The sequence below is a fragment of the Xyrauchen texanus genome, chromosome 18, assembly GCF_025860055.1.
Source record: "Xyrauchen texanus isolate HMW12.3.18 chromosome 18, RBS_HiC_50CHRs, whole genome shotgun sequence".
Lineage (NCBI taxonomy): Eukaryota > Metazoa > Chordata > Actinopteri > Cypriniformes > Catostomidae > Xyrauchen > Xyrauchen texanus.
In genome coordinates this window covers 43186344-43203099 of record NC_068293.1, presented here as the reverse complement: position 1 = coordinate 43203099, position 16756 = coordinate 43186344, and the positions used below count along the sequence as shown (strand labels likewise).

Sequence of the window (16756 nt, the reverse complement as noted above, 5' to 3'; positions counted from 1 at the left end):
GCGGGCACACTGGCACACGTCTCATTTTTTTGTTCCATAGAAGAAAGTAAGTGTAACACAGTTAATGATGGGCAAGGAGGAGGCGAGAACCGGCTTGACGATATAAATAATAGTTTAATGGTAAACGTAAAAGAAGACACAAACACACACATGGCGGACATGTTAGCTAACAATCTCTCTCTCCCGCAAGGCCCTCTGCAGTCAGCCTTTAAACCTCACGGAGGCATAATTAGCCTAATACGGGACCAGGTGTGTAGGATCATACCCCCAAAAAACTGTAAAATTTAAAAGAGGATAAAGGCCAATGCAGAGCAACAGTAGAGAGAGAGGAGAGACTCTTACTCGCCAGTTCTCCGATACGCAGCTTGTTCCTCGGCCACTCCTCCACCCTTTATCGGAGGACAGCTGCGCCTCTCCGGGCGGATCCGAGGCAGTCCTCCAGCCCCTGGCGGACGGAACACCCCGTCGCGTTGTCGGGGAACAGAAGGGGTCTCCCCCGCCCCTGGCCGTGGTCCTCCCGCTCCAGGCGGTCGCCAGTGAGCCCCTCCCCGCTCGCGGTCGGCGGTCTTAAACCCCGCTACGTTTCAGCGGCCGGTAGGCGACTCCTGCGCCCCTGGCAGCGGCCCTGACCGCTCCAGGTGGTCGGCTAGGAGCCCCTTCTCCCCTCGCGGTCGGCGGCCATCGTCCTCGTTCAGGCTGGGCTTCTCGTCCCCCGTCAGATAGCCACGGCTGCTCCGTTGGGGTGGACGGTAGTGGCGAGAACTCTACTACGGCGTATCCCTCCTCCTTCCCAGACTTCGGCACCAGTATAACACAGTTAATGATGGGCAAGGAGGAGGCGAGAACCGGCTTGACGATATAAATAATAGTTTAACTTAAAAGACAACATAAACACACATGACGGACATGTCCGCTAACGATCTCTCTCCCGCAAGGCCCTCTGCAGTCAGCCTTTAAACCTCACGGAGGCATAATTAGCCTAATACGGGACCGGGTGTGTAGTATCATGACCCGGCCCCGCCCTCCACCCTGCCACAGTAAGCCTTATAGGTTTGGACAAGCTTCTAATGGTCGCTTTTAACTTCAAGCGTTGCATGCTCACATGGATGTTTTACATTCTCCTCTCAGGGTTGGAGCGATGTCCGAACTTCTGGAGCAGGAACAAGAGATGGTTTCTGCCATCATGGCGAGACGGCTCAGCAAGCTTGAAGAGCAGGTCAGTAGTTCAACTCTCATGTCAGCTAGAAGTGAATGCAGTCAGTCTTTAGTTATCTTTGCACTGTTTAAGGCAGTAGGCGTGACCAAGGTGAATTTCTTGTGTTCCTGCAGGTCTCGGAGTCCACCAAAGCTTTGCGCTGGATTATAGACGCTTTGAAATCTCAGGGATGCAAATCAAAAAGGGAGCCTCCTTTAATGGGTGAGCAGAGTGTTTTTAAATCGTCTCCAATGAGATGTGTGCATCTCTGTCGTCTGTTTAACAGTTAAAGGCACTTTCCACAAATAGGGGACAGTCTGGTGCCCATTAGAGACACAAATTCCTTTTCTTTTGTAGTGTGAACCATTATACATTAACTTACCATACCATGAAAAGTAGGACGTTTTGTGTGCATCAAATGCCCCAGCACAGACGTCTTGACCTTAGAGGTTACCAAAGCGCTTTACAGTGCGTCCCATTCACACACACATTCTGCCATGCAAGGCGCTAGTCTGCCATTGGGAGCAACTTGGGGTTCAGTGTCTTTCCCAAGGACCCTTCGGCATGTGGAGTAATGTGGGCCGGGAATCAAACCGCCAACCCTGCGATTAGTGGCGCCCGCCCCATTGCTTATTTATATTATATATATATATACAGTATATATATTGTTGTTATGATTTTAATAGTGATTTTACATGGCTCATTGGATGCATCAGGGCAGTTTCCTGGTGAAATGAACATTAGAGGTGCTACAACAACAACAACAACGACTTTTATTGCCTTTCAAACAAATCACGAGTAAAACGGCAGATTATCAGTTCATAAACACTTACTTTTCATCTGTTCCTCACACAATGCTATCTGATGACATCTAAACACTATTACGCTAGTGCACGACTCATTTTAACGTTTGCATTATATAATCAAGCTTGTTCGAGTGTGATCATATCGCTCGACTGATCGAGTGTTGCACTTGTGATGTAAAGGAGCGGGTACAAGTCCTGAAGAGCACACGAGTCCACACGTGAATTCAAAGTGTCATAGAAGCACCACAAAATGACGAGATTGTGTTTTTCATCTCACATTTGCTTTTTATGGCACTATCGGTGAGGTTTAGGGTAGGGAGGTCGGATTTGTTGGTTTTAAACTTGTTGCATAAACCTTAAAATCCTCATCTGTTTGAACAAACATTTCACTCGCTTTTAGCGCCACACGGTGGACATTTCACCTCAAATCTGCCGCCATACGTGCAAGGAACCACTTCATATTATTTAGCAAGAATCTGGCCAAAGTCCAGACATGTGCCCAATTTTGGTAACCAGGTTGCGGAAATGGAAATACATATAAAGTATTCATTCAAACAGTTCATATAATATTGAGTCTGACGTCCTGAAGTTTTAATTTTGAGTTTCTGGCCCTATTTGTTGAAAGTGCCCCAATGCAAAATGTGCAGCTGAGGGATGCGATCTGCTTGTCGTTGTTTTGATTGAGGCGGTGTCTCTTATCATCCAGCAGGTAAAAGCTCAGACAGGGAGGATGATGATTCTAGTGGACAGGAGACAGACGAAGACGTGCCCGCTCACAAGTATGCACGTCAGCTGCAGTATCCCGGCAGCACTGTCAAACGCTTCCCTGTGCCTGAAGAGAAAGTACCATGGGAGGTATATTAGATAAAATCTCCTGCTTTTATTAAACCTTTTATCAATGAAACACATTTCTGTCATATATAATCATGTTTTACTCTTTTAGGCTGACTTCTATGCGTACCTTCCCGGTTTACAATCAACAGGGAGGCAGCAAGTACGTTTTTAAGATAATTAAATTGTGCAAAAGGCTTAATAATTGTGGTTGACAGTTGTTCTTTTGATTTGTAATGAGCGTATATGTAACGAGTAAGCATGGGCTCGGAGGAGGCGGGAACTGGCTGAGCAGTCAACAAAACTTTTAATGACATATATCAACTTAAACACACACACACACACACACACACACACTCACAGCGGCCGCGTATGCATCTCTCTCTCTCTCTTGAACTTGCGTCCCGGCCCCTCTTTATCTCTCTCCTTCTGATTAGACATCATCACGGCCCGGCTCCTCCTTGTCGCACTCCTCCAGATTCAGGCTAGGGAAACCTCCGGCCTGACCTACTCACCCCCTCCCTTCATGGAGGGGAGGTGTTCCCTTTCAGCCGCTCTTCTTCTGGACAGTCTTCCCCACATCATGGGAAACTAAGAGAGAGGGGAGAGAGAAAGAGCAAGTGGGAGATACAGAACGAGAGAGAGAGAGAGAGAGAGAGAGAGAGACCGAACGAGAGAGAGAGAGAGACAGAACGAGAGAGAGAAAGACAGAACGAGAGAGAGAGAGAGAACGAGAGAGAGAGAGAGACGAGAGAGAGAGACAGAACGAGAGAGAGACAGAACGAGAGAGAGAGAGACAGAACGAGAGAGAGAGAGAGAGAGAGACAGACAGAACGAGAGAGAGAGAGAGACAGAACGAGAGAGAGAGAGAGAGAGAGAGAGAGAGAGAGAGAGAGAGAGAGAGAGAGAGAGAGACAGACAGAACGAGAGAGAGAGACAGACAGAACGAGAGAGAGAGAGAGACAGAACGAGAGAGAGAGAGACAGAGAGAGAGAGAGAGAGAGAGAGAGAGAGAGAGAGAGAAAGTGGCTCGCCGGTCTCCAGACACACTGTGTCCTGGTCCTTGGCCAGCTGGGAAGAGGTCCTCCGAAACGGTGGGCGATGGCACCGGACATCGCCTCCTGGCGGACGGCAGTGGCTTCTCTGTCTCCTGGCAAATGGCAGCAGGCTCTTCCACCTCCTGGCGAACCGCTCCAGTACCATCGTACCATACCTCCTCAGCGTTGCGACCCTCCAACAGCAGCGAGGGCTATCCAACAGCGCATCCCTCCTCATTCCTCATTCCCAAGAGAAATCGGCCCAGGATTGGTGGGATGTTGCTGTCCTGTTCTGCATATCGCAGCACCGTTTTGTGGTCCGTTCTGCATAACCCGGCAGCTCATTTTAGCTTATCGTGGCCCGCACCGGCCCGCTCGGTTCTCCCAATGTCCAGTCCGCCCCTGATCGCCCCCAAAGTGCGTTGGCCCACCGGGAAAATGCCCGGTATGCCAGATTACCGATTCAGCCCTGGCACAAATGTAACGAGTTTCACAGTTTGGGCAAGGAGGAGGCGGGAACCGGCTGAACAACAACAACGGAAACTGTAATGACAGAACATAACTCAGTTAGCCTGGCGTGCGTCATCACGGCCTGGCCACGCCCTCCTCCTCGTCACAATGTAAAATAAGCATATTAAAAAACAGTGTGAATGAAAAGTACATTGAAATGGTTACAACAGTCATGGTCACTATAATGTCACTAATCCTCCTCAATGACTCAAGATGTATTATAAATCTTTAAATGCTTTAAATTGTTTTATTATTCCTTGCAGTATTTGACTTTTTTGTACAAATTTTAATAAGAAAATCTGTTTCTCTCTAAACAGTTCAGACTTGTCTGTCTTAGACAAATACAGGTATGCAAAGCATTTCATATATAATGTGTCTTTATGCCTGGAATTTGACATTGGAGTGTTTAAAATAAAGTCTCATTCCCATGAACGGATTTTATAGGAATCCAGGAGGACGGACTGGGATACGTGGGAAAGGCGCTTTTAAATCTCTTGGTCCAAATCACGTTCTCCACCCAATCCTCACCAGGTACTCGCTTCTGGAATTAAGATCTCATTTGTGTCCTGATCCTTTACGGGGTAGAACGTAGAATTCCAATGTAACCTCGGATCAGATGAAATGGAAGTTTGCAACCAAATACAAATACAAATACAAATACTTTTTTTTTTTTAAATCCAAGATGGCAGCTAGTCTAAGGTCTGCTCAGTGTCTCTCTCTGGATTGATTTCATTTAAATGGATTTTATAGTACTTTATTCCTTTTAAGTTTTCAAGTTGTACAAGTCATTTATATGGAAATTTCATCTTGAACTTTTAAGAAGATTGTGGACTACTATGAGTTTAAAAATGACACTACACCTTTGCTCTGAGCTAACTTTGCTAACCTGAGCCTGATCTTACTGATCCTATTAGCCCAGGCTAAACAGAGCTAGGCAAACGGGCTTGAGCTTGCTACATCTTCTTGGAGCTTGGGCTAACCAGCTTGAGCCTGCTATATCCTCTTGGAGCTTGGGCTAATCAGCCTGAGCCTGCTATATCTTCTTGGAGCTTGGGCTAACCAGCTTGAGCCTGCTATAGCCTCTTGGAGCTTGGGCTAACCAGCTTGAGCCTGCTATAGCCTCTTGGAGCTTGGGCTAACCAGCTTGAGCTTGCTATATCTTCTTGGAGCTTGGGCTAACCAGCTTGAGCCTGCTACATCCTCTTGGAGCTTGGGCTAATCAGCCTGAGCCTGCTACATCTTCTTGGAGCTTGGGCTAACCAGCTTGAGCCTGCTATATCCTCTTGGAGCTTGGGCTAATCAGCCTGAGCCTGCTACATCTTCTTGGAGCTTGGGCTAACCAGCTTGAGCCTGCTACATCTTCTTGGAGCTTGGGCTAACCAGCTTGAGCCTGCTACATCCTCTTGGAGCTTGGGCTAACCAGCTTGAGCCTGCTATATCCTCTTGGAGCTTGGGCTAATCAGCCTGAGCCTGCTACATCTTCTTGGAGCTTGGGCTAATCAGCCTGAGCCTGCTACATCTTCTTGGAGCTTGGGCTAACCAGCTTGAGCCTGCTACATCCTCTTGGAGCTTGGGCTAACCAGCTTGAGCCTGCTACATCTTCTTGGAGCTTGGGCTAATCAGCCTGAGCCTGCTACATCTTCTTGGAGCTTGGGCTAACCAGCTTGAGCCTGCTATAGCCTCTTGGAGCTTGGGCTAACCAGCTTGAGCCTGCTATAGCCTCTTGGAGCTTGGGCTATTCAGCCTGAGCCTGCTACATCTTCTTGGAGCTTGGGCTAATCAGCCTGAGCCTGCTACATCTTCTTGGAGCTTGGGCTAACCAGCTTGAGCCTGCTACATCTTCTTGGAGCTTGGGCTAATCAGCCTGAGCCTGCTACATACTCCTGGAGTTAGGCTAGCGGGCCTGGCTTGCTTCATTTTTCTGGAGCTTGGGCAAACCAGCCTGGGTCTCACCCATTATCCTGGAGGCTAGGCTAACGAGCCTGGCCTACTACATTCTCCTGGAGCTTGGGTTAACAAGCCTAAGCCAGAAACATCATTTTGGAAGCTGGGCCATACTCAACAAGATAAACTGGTACTGTTATTAGTCATCTTTACTATTAGTAAATTAATGACGATGGCATCTTTTTTAATTCTAATTTTATTATCCCTGTTGGTCACTTGGAACTTGAAACCGGGCACTGATCCTAGGGTGAGTTGTTTTAATAATATGGTGGGCATACAGGAAACCTACTATAGTGGCACAAAAACCAGTATTGACATGCACCAGGAACCATTACACTTTTGTTGGAACCTGGACTTCTGGATGGATTTGTATTGGGATTTGCCTAAATTGCAAAATTTTTTTGCTTTGTATAATTTGTCTTTCTCAATTAATGACAGGCATTACCTGGTTTCAGCATATGATAGGCCGGCCTTAAAATATGCTGTGAGGTGCAGATTGATTATTACACTACTTCTATCTGGAAATGTGCAGCCCAATCCTGGCCCCTGTTTGCAATGTGTTTCGACCCCTGCTGAATTTAAATCAATGCCTGGACTTAAATTTGTTCATCTAAATGTTCGCAGTTTACTACCCAAAATGGACATGGTTAGAATATGGATTGAATCTACAGATGCAGACATAGCGATAATTTCGGAAACATGGTTGAAGAAATCAATTACAAATGAAGATATAAAAGTACATGGGTATAATGTTTTTCGCAGTGACAGGCTGAAGAAAGGTGGTAGCGTAGCTATCTATGTTAAGTCAAGATTTGGTGCATCAGTTGTTTTGTCTGAGTCTCTCTGTAGGCAAATGGAGTTTTTGGCCTTAAATGTTGAAATATTTAAGTCCCTTTCAATAACTGTTGTGGGGTGTTATAGACCTCCATCGGCCTCCAGGGAGGCTTTATCATCTTTAAAGCTTCTTTTGTCCAGACTAAACTATAGGGAACTTTTATTGGCCGGGGACTTGAATTGGGACTGGCTAAATGTTGTTTCTGATGAATTTAAATCTTTCTGTGATTCTATCAGTCTTAGCCAGTTGGTAAATGTACCTACAAGGCCTAATCTCAAAAATCCTGACAAATCTACTTTAATTGACTTGATTTTAACAAATGTCCCTCATAAATTTTTATCTATGGGTGTCTTTTGTAATGATCTGAGTGATCATTGTGTTATTGCTACTTGAGAGGCAGTAAAATACCCAAATGTAAATCGCAAATTATTAGAAAGAGAAATTTGAAAAATTTTAATGAACAAAGCCTATCATCATGATTTATCTTTGATTAACTGGGGACAGCTTGGCCTGTTGCCTGATGTTGAACTTGCCTGGACACTTTTTAAGGAGAATTTTGAGAATATTGTAAATAAACATGCTCCTTGGACAAAGCACAGAGTGAAGACACGGGAAAACCCTTGGTTTTCTCCAGAGTTGTCAGACATTATCCATCAGCTGAAATGTGGCATGGGCTAAAGCTAGAAATGGTGATTCTGCCACTGACTGGTCCATTTTCAGACAACTAAGAAACAAATGTACCTCTCTTATTAAAAAGGCTAAATCAGAATATTATTTATCAGTCACAAGTGAAAATCTCAATAATCCACAGAAATTTTGGAAAGTCATCAAGTCTCTATCTGTGAATAAAAGTAATGAAGCCCTCCCAAAATTTGTCTTAAAAAACTCTCTCCTAGTCTACTGACAGAGTTGATGTTTTAAATTGCTTTAATGAGCATTTTGTATCAGTTGGTTCTCTGTCCGAGTCGACAGGAGTAGTCGCTGTCACTCCATGCACATACTCCCCAGTGTTTTCTGGAGAGCTTTTTAATTTTGTTTCTTTTACTGTGCAGCAGGTGCATGGAGCTCTTAAAGCGTTAGATCACAGAAAACCTCCTGGACCAGATTTAATAGAGCCTTATTTTTTGAATAAGGTGGCTGATTTTGTTGCTGAGCCCCTTACAATTCTTCTTAATTTGTCAATTCATAATAATGAAATACCATCAGTTTGGAAGTCAGCTTTTGTTACTCCCTTGTTTAAAGGAGGTGATCCAGCAGTTTTAACTAACTATCGGCCTATATCTAATTTATGTGTTTTGTCAAAAAATTTAGAATCCCTTGTTTCAGACCAAATAAAAGAGTTTTTATACTCAAATGAACTTCTCTCTAAACTGCAATCAAGCTTCAGGAAAAAGCACAGTACCATCACTGCTGTTACAAAAGTAATTAATGACATACTTGTCGCCCTTGATAGAAAGCAATTCTGTGCATCACTTTTTCTTGATCTGTCGAAAGCTTTTGACACAGTGGACCATGCTGTTTTAAAGCATAGGCTTCTTTGTTTGGGATTGTCTGATTGTGCAGTTTCCTGGTTCATGAATTATCTGAGTGACAGGACTCAGTGTGGTAAATGTGATGGTCTATGTTCTGCATTAGTGAAGGTCCACAAGGGGGTGCCACAAGGCTCAATATTGGGTCCTGTCATGTTTATTATGTATATAAATGAATTGGGCCAAAATGTGTCGGATGCTAATATGCATTTCTATGCTGATGACACGATTATTTATTGTTTTGGATCGTCCCCAGCTAAAGCGGTTGAGTCTTTGCAGAAAGCTTTTGATGTGGTTCAACACACGCTTATGCAGCTTAAACTGGTTCTCAGTGCTGATAAGACCAAGCTGATGCTGTTTAGTAATACTAAGAAGGTTTCTAAAGTTCCTCCTTCTGTGTTCACTTTGACTGGAAGTGTCATAGAGGTGGTTCATTCTTATAAGTACCTTGGCATTTGGCTTGATGATGCTCTCACTTTTAAACCTCATATAGACAACCTTGTGAAGAAACTCAAACTTAAACTGTCTTTTTCTTTCGAAATAAATTTTGTTTTTCTTTTAAAGCAAAAAAGCAGTTAGTCACTGCAACATTTTTATCTGTCTTAGATTATGGTGACCTGGTGTATAGGATCGCTTCGGCACAATGTCTGCATAAGATTGACACTGTTTATCATGCGTCTCTGAGATTTATTACGAATTGTAAAAATTTGACCCATCAATGTGAATTATATTCCAGAGTGGGATGGCCATCGTTGTCCAACAGGAGATCAGGGCATTGGTATATTTTTATCTATAAGGCCATGCTTGGTCTGTTGCCATCCTACATCAGTAGTTTAATCACATGGAGAAGTGTTGGTTCTTATTCATTGCGATCAAATGATCACTTGCTGCTCTTTGTTCCATTTGCCCAAACAGAACTGGGGAAAAGGGCTTTTGTCTACTCCGCTCCTTCTGCTTGGAACTTTTTGCAAAAAGACTTGAAATTATCTGAACTCATTTCCTTAAATGCTTTTAAGTCCAGATTGAGAGAACCTGAATTGACCTGTTTAAATTGTAAATGTTTTTAATTATTTGTGTTGTATAACCTTTATAAATGTAATTGATTGTGTTTTTGCTGCCTCTTGGCCAGGACTCCCTTGAAAAAGAGGTTTTTAACCTCAATGGGACTTTCCTGGTTAAATAAAAAAAATAAAAAAAATACATTTAATCAGCGTCTCGTTTGACTGTTGGTGTGTTTTGAAGATGGCGTGACTCCGCGCTGGAGTTTCTGGCCGTGTGGGAGGATGCAGAAGAGCGCTGGGCTCTTCCTGGGGTAAGAATACACAACATTTAACATTGTTATAATATATTAAATGAATAAGAAACATATGACTGATAATCTCGTTGATAATACAATGTTAGAAAATATAATCAGCTTTAAGACTTAAGTCAGGGGGCCCGGGTAGCTCAGCGAGTATTGGCACTGACTACCACACCTGGAGTCGCGAGTTCGAATCCAGAGCGTGCTGAGTGACTCCAGCCTGGTCTCCTTAGCAACCATATTGGCCTGGTTGCTAGGGAGGGTAGAGTCACATGGGGTAACCTCCTCGTGGTCGCTATAATGTGGTTCTTGCTCTCGGTGGGGCGCGTGGTGAGTTCTGCGTGGGTGCCGCGGAGAATAGCGCTCAACAAACCACGTTATAAGATGCGCGGATTGATGGTCTCACACACGGAGGCAGCTGAGTTTGTCCTCCGCCACCCTGATTGAGGCGAGCATTGCGAACGCGAGTTTAAACACACATTTATAATCCAGACATTCACATATCTCAGCTTTATATGCAGAGATAAACTGTGAATCTTACAAATAAATCTGCTGGTCTAAAAAAATTCATTGCATGAGGGATTGGTTTCTCATTGCGTTTAAGTCGTTTTTAAGGTGAAGAGTAATTTCTGGGCACGAATAGCGCCTGCACCAAATTTCCAGTCTCTTGGACACACTCTATAGCGCCACCGCCAGTTCAAAAATGAACTTTTCTTTTGCACGTATCTTTTGAAACGCTAATGACGCTCCTCCTGATGATACAAGCAGAATGCTTAAATTAAAAATCTGCCCATTTCAGTGGGCGCCATCTTGGATTGTGCCTTACAGGGATAGTTCATCAAAAAGGAGAGTTGTCTCATTATTTACTCACCCTCATGCCATCCCAGATGTGTATGACTTTCGTTCTTCAGCATAACACAAATTAAGATTTGTAGAAGAATATCTCCGCTCTGTAGGTATTTTCAATGCAAGTTAATGGGTGCCAAAACTTTAAAGCTCCAAAAATCAGATAAAGGCAGCATAAAAGTAACCCATAACACTCCAGTGGTTTAATCCATGTCTTCAGAAGTGATATGACAGGTGTGGGTGAACAATAATCCAACATGTAAGTCCTTTTTTACTCTAAATCTCCACTTTATCTTTCACTTTCAGATAGTGAAACAAAACAGGCACTACATGTGGCATTCAGATGTAAAAGTGAAAGTGGAGATTTAGATTGATATATTTCTCACCCACACCTATCATGTCGCTTCTGAAGACATGGATTAAACCACTGAAGTCATATGGATAACATATGGGATGGCATGAGCGTGAGTACATGATGGGAGAACTTTCATTTTTGGGTGAACTATTTATTTAATAAGGACATCATATTTGGATTTAGACCCCCAGTGAACAAGCCGAAGGCGACCGTGGCAAGGAACAAATATGAGAATCAAGGCTCACTTTGGGGGTCAGTTCCTCTCTGGCTAAACAGGATGAATGTAACACCAATTTTAGGTATTTGTGTGCAGAAAAAGTCATGGTACTGTAAGTAAACGTCGGCCAATTTGCCTAAAACATGGCTCAAAATAATCTCCAGTGCCTCCTATGAGTCCTATGACACTGGCTAATCTAGGACAATAAATAAAAACGAGGTTTTGCAGGACTGTTTAAACATTTTCTCCACACACTTCATAGCCAACTTTACAATTGTACTCTTTAAATGTCAAACACACATTGAGTCAATCGTCCATTCTTGTTCCTAAACATTTTGCCGTAGAGTTCAGCCAAACCTGATGAGCCTTTACCACAGACTCTGCAGAGGATTCTGGGTAAAAACATGTACGAAAGGATCAAATCTGAACTGGAGGCTGCTGAACAGGTACACTTACAGCAGTTTTCATACCATTTCAATTCTGCTTCCTTAAATTCAAATTGCACTTCTGCATCTTGTTTGTTATTTCACTGGTGTCATATGTTACCCAGGTGTGAGTTAGGCATTTATCCTTAAGCAGACACTTCCTGATGCACACAAAAGTGTACATACTGAATGTGATGAATGTGAAATGTCAGAATAATAGCTTTTATTTCTTTCATCACATTCCCAGTGGGTCAGAAGTTTACATACACTGTTAATATTTGGTAGCATTGACTTTAAATTGTTTAACTTGGGTCAAATGTTCTGGGGATCCTTCCACAAGCTTCTCACAATAGGTTGCTGGAATTTTGTCCCATTCCTCCAGACAGAACTGGTGTAACTGAGTCAGGTTTGTCGGCCTCCTTGATCGCACACGCTTATTCGGATTGAGGTCAGGGCTTTGTGATGCCACTCCAATACCTTGACTTTGTTCTCCTTAAGCCAACTTGCCACATCTTTGGAGGTATGCTTGGGGTCATTCTCCATTTGGAAGACCAATTTGTGACCGAGCTTTAACTTCCTGTCTGATGTCATGAGATGTTGCTTCAATATATCCACAGAATTGACCTTCCTCATGATGTCATCATCTATTTTGTGAAGTGCACCAGTCCCTCCTGCAGCAAAGCGCCCCCACAACATGATGCTGCCACCCCCATGCTTCACGGTTGGGATGGCGTTCTTCGGCTTTCAGGCCTTTTAATCACTCTTTTTCCTCCAAACATAACGATGGTCATTATGGCCAATGAGTTAAATTTTGTTTCATCAGACCAGAGGACATTTCTCCAAAAAGTCAGATCTTTGTCCCCATGTGCACTCGCAAACTGTATTCTGGCTTTTATATGGTGGTTTTGGAGCAGCGGCTTCTTCCTTACTGAGCCTTTCAGGTGATGTCCATATAGGACTGGTTTTGCTGTGGATCTAGATACTCGTCTACCTGTTTCCTCCAACATCTTCACAAGGTCCTTTGCAGTTGTTCTGGGATTGATTTGCACTTTTCACACCAAACTATGTTCATCTCTAGGAGACCGAATGCATCTCCTTCCTGAGCGGTGTGATGACTGTGTGGTCACATGATGTTTATACTTGCGTACTATTGTTTGTACAGATGAACGTGGCACCTTCAGGCGTTTGGAAATTGCTCCCAAGGATGATCCAGACTTGTGGAGGTCCACAATTGTTTTCTGAGGTCTTTGATTTCTTTAATTTTCCCATGATGTCAATCAAAGAGGCACTGAGTTTGATGGTAAGCCTTAAAATACATCCACAGGTACACCTCCAATTCAGTACAGCTCCTATCAGAAGCTAATTGGCTAAGTGGCTAATTGTCTAAAGGCTTGACATAATGTTCTGGAATTTTCCAAGCTGCTTAAAGGCACAGTTAACTTAGTGTATGTAAACTTCTGACCCACTAGAATTATGATATAGTCAATTAAAAGTGAAACAATCGGTCTGTAAGCCATTATTGTAGCAATTACTCGTGCCATGCACAAAATAGATGTCCTAAACGACTCGCCAAAACTATAGTTTGCTAATATAAAATCTGTGGAGTGGTTAAAAAATGTGTTTTAATGACTTCAACCTATGTGTATGCAAACTTGTGACGTCAACTGTACATATATATATACAGTATATATATGATAAAACATACTTTTGATATGAAATGTATTATGCATAAAGTAATTATTAGTGAGAACATTCAGTAATTTAATTAGGTGTAATTCAGTTATGGATATACTGGGCATTTACTTTATCAAAGGTCGCACTAAAACAAATCTAGCATACAATAAATATGCAGTTGAAGAGGGATGTGCGTGTTTTCTCTCTGTTGCAGGTCTATAAGGGTTATGCAGATGACAGCAAGAACACGGATAATGCCTGGGTGGAGACGACTGTCATCACTGTTCACTTTGACAAACACGGTCAGCTGATGTCCGATATAAACCGCATTGTGAGTAGAAAATTTCTCATTTTTTCCTTAAAACACAGTAAATGTTTTGCTAAAAGAAATAAAAGCAATAACTTGTGCAGGGGCTCAATTGAGTCTGTGAATTATTTATTTTTACATGCTGTATATGTTTATGGTGCTTCTATGACACTTTGGGTTCACGTGTGGACTCGCGTGCTCTTCAGGACTCGTACCCGCTCCTTTACATCACAAGTAAAGTGGTGGTGGCGTAGTGGCTAAAGCACAGGGCTGTTAATCAGAAGGTTGCAGGTTCTAACCCCACGGTCACCACCATTGTGTCCTTGATCGAGGCACTTAACTCCAGGTTGCTCCGGGGGGGATTGTCCCTGTAATAAGTGCACTGTAAGTCGCTTTGGATAAAAGCGTCTGCCAAATGCATAAATGTAAATGTAAGTGCAACACTTGATCAGTCGGGCGATATGATCACACTCGAACAAGCTTGATTATATAATGCAAACGTTAAAATGAGTCGTGCACTAGAGTAAAAGTGTTTAGATGTCATCAGATAGCATTGTGTGAGGAACAGATGAAAAGTAAGTGTTTATGAACTGATAATCTGCCGTTTTACTCGTGGTTTGTTTGAAAGGCAATAAAAGTCGTTTGTTGTTGTTGTAGCACCTCTAATGTTCATTTCATGCATCCAACGAGTCACATTAAAATCACTTTGCAGTAATGTAGGTTTAGTAGCCTGCAGTGTCAGATCGTATAAAAAAGTAATCTCAAATACTTGACATTTTTTGCCCAAACCCCCATTTATTTCTGGCCCTGGTAACATGTTTCTATGAGACCAATTTGGAAAGCATGGTTTTGGTGAGCGTGTTTGATTGCTGCATTGAACTACTGAATGCACAAAACAATGTTACAGTGCTACTCCTGTTTTAGTTTTTTGTTTTTTGTTTTTATATCTGAATGCAAATTATAATTTAGAGCTTCGGCAAAGGGTAAAATTATCAATGAATAACTTTTAAAGTCCCTAACCATAATTATGAGCATTTCGGTCTTTTACTCCCAGTTTTTACTCCCAAACAGAAAAATAAATGAACCAATGAACGATCTTAGTAAATCTTTCCAAAGTTTAACCCCTTACCCAAACCCTAAATCTACCTATGATGGTAGTACCACCAGGAGAGTGCCGCATTACACAATTTGAGAACAGCTGGGCTAGCAGATGCTGGTTCCCAGTTGGATGCTGTCTCCTACCCATTACATTTTATGGTTCTGTGCATTCATATTCGCAGCTTAATTGATATTTATTAAGTGAATTAAGTGACAACATTTCTTGTTAGCTTTACACAACAGAAACTCACCCAGGTTGTTTTCTCTTTCACTGCAGGTTGAGAGCATGCTGACATCTCCTCAATCATTTCAGTGGCAAGAAGTTAGCAGCAAAATATGTGTGTGTCCGTACCAACAGGAGGCTCTGCGTCTCATAGCGAAGCGTCTCAACACACAATTTTGACCCTCGGGAAACACACTCACACACACACACACACACACACACACACACACACACACACACACACAGACACACAGACACACACACACTACACCAAAAATGATGGGAATATTGTCCAGGGTCCTATGAAGTGTCTGGGGCCCTATGAAGAGTCTGGAGCCCTAAGAAGTTTCTGGGGTCCTATGAAGAGTCTGGGGCCCTATGAAGGTAGCCCCCCCACCCCACCCATAACAGTTTTAGACCACACATTACACCAAAGAATTATGGGAATATTGTCTGGGGCCTTTTGAAGAGTCTGGGGCCCTATGAAGTTTCTGGGGCCCTATGAAGTGTCTGGGGCCCTATGAAGAGTCTGGGGTCCTATGAAGAGTCTGGGGCCCTATGAAGTGTCTGGGGCCCTATGAAGAGAACCCCATAACAGTTTTAGACCACACATTACACCAAACATTATGGGAATATTGTCTGGGGCCTTTTGAAGAGTCTGGGGCCCTATGAAGAGTCTGGTGCCCTATGAATATTCTGGGGTCCTATGAAGAGTCTGGAGCCCTATTAAGAGAGCCCCCCCATAACAGTTTTAGGCCACACATTACACCAAAAATTATGGGAATATTGTCCGGGGCCTTTTGAAGAGTCTGGGGCCCTATGAAGTTTCTGGGGCCCTATGAAGTTTCTGGGGCCCTATGAAGTGTCTGGGGCCCTATGAAGAGTCTGGGGTCCTATGAAGAGTCTGGGGCCCTATGAAGTGTCTGGGGCCCTATGAAGAGAACCCCATAACAGTTTTAGACCACACATTACACCAAACATTATGGGAATATTGTCTGGGGCCTTTTGAAGAGTCTGGGGCCCTATGAAGAGTCTGGTGCCCTATGAATATTCTGGGGTCCTATGAAGAGTCTGGAGCCCTATTAAGAGAGCCCCCCATAACAGTTTTAGGCCACACATTACACCAAAAATTATGGGAATATTGTCCGGGGCCTTTTGAAGAGTCTGGGGCCCTATGAAGAGTTTGGGGCCGTATGAAGTATTTGGGATCCTATGAAGAGTTTGTGGCCCTATGAAGAGTCTGGGGCCCTATGTAGGTAGCCCCCCACCCCCACCCCACCCATAACAGTTTTAGACCACACATTACACCAAAAATTATGGGAATATTGTCTGGGGCCTTTTGAAGAGTCTGGGGCCCTATGAAGTTTCCGGGGCCCTATGAAGAGTCTGGGGTCCAATGAAGAGTTTGGGGCCCTATGAAGTTTCTGGGGTCCTTAGAAGGGTCTGGGGCCCTATGAAGAGAGCCACCCCATAACAGTTTTAGACCACACATTACACCAAACATTATGGGAATATTGTCTGGGGCCTTTTGAAGAGTCTGGGGCCCTATGAAGAGTTTGGGGCCGTATGAAGTATTTGGGATCCTATGAAGAGTTTGTGGCCCTATGAAGAGTCTGGGGCCCTA

General features: G+C 43.5%; 1 protein-coding gene across 1 annotated transcript in view; it reads left to right on the top strand.

Moving 5' to 3' along the window:
• trpm2 (transient receptor potential cation channel, subfamily M, member 2) overlaps positions 1 to 15868 on the top strand; it is a 46807-nt gene extending 30939 nt beyond the window's left edge. The window contains 11 exon segments of the mRNA XM_052148372.1: positions 1129 to 1216; positions 1330 to 1417; positions 2708 to 2856; positions 2945 to 2995; positions 3904 to 4028; positions 4697 to 4726; positions 4824 to 4910; positions 9930 to 9999; positions 11750 to 11851; positions 13719 to 13835; positions 15187 to 15868. Of these exon segments, the coding sequence (XP_052004332.1) occupies positions 1129 to 1216; positions 1330 to 1417; positions 2708 to 2856; positions 2945 to 2995; positions 3904 to 4028; positions 4697 to 4726; positions 4824 to 4910; positions 9930 to 9999; positions 11750 to 11851; positions 13719 to 13835; positions 15187 to 15312 (1033 nt within the window). The 3' untranslated portion in view covers positions 15313 to 15868.
• The last annotated feature ends 888 nt before the right edge of the window (positions 15869 to 16756 follow it).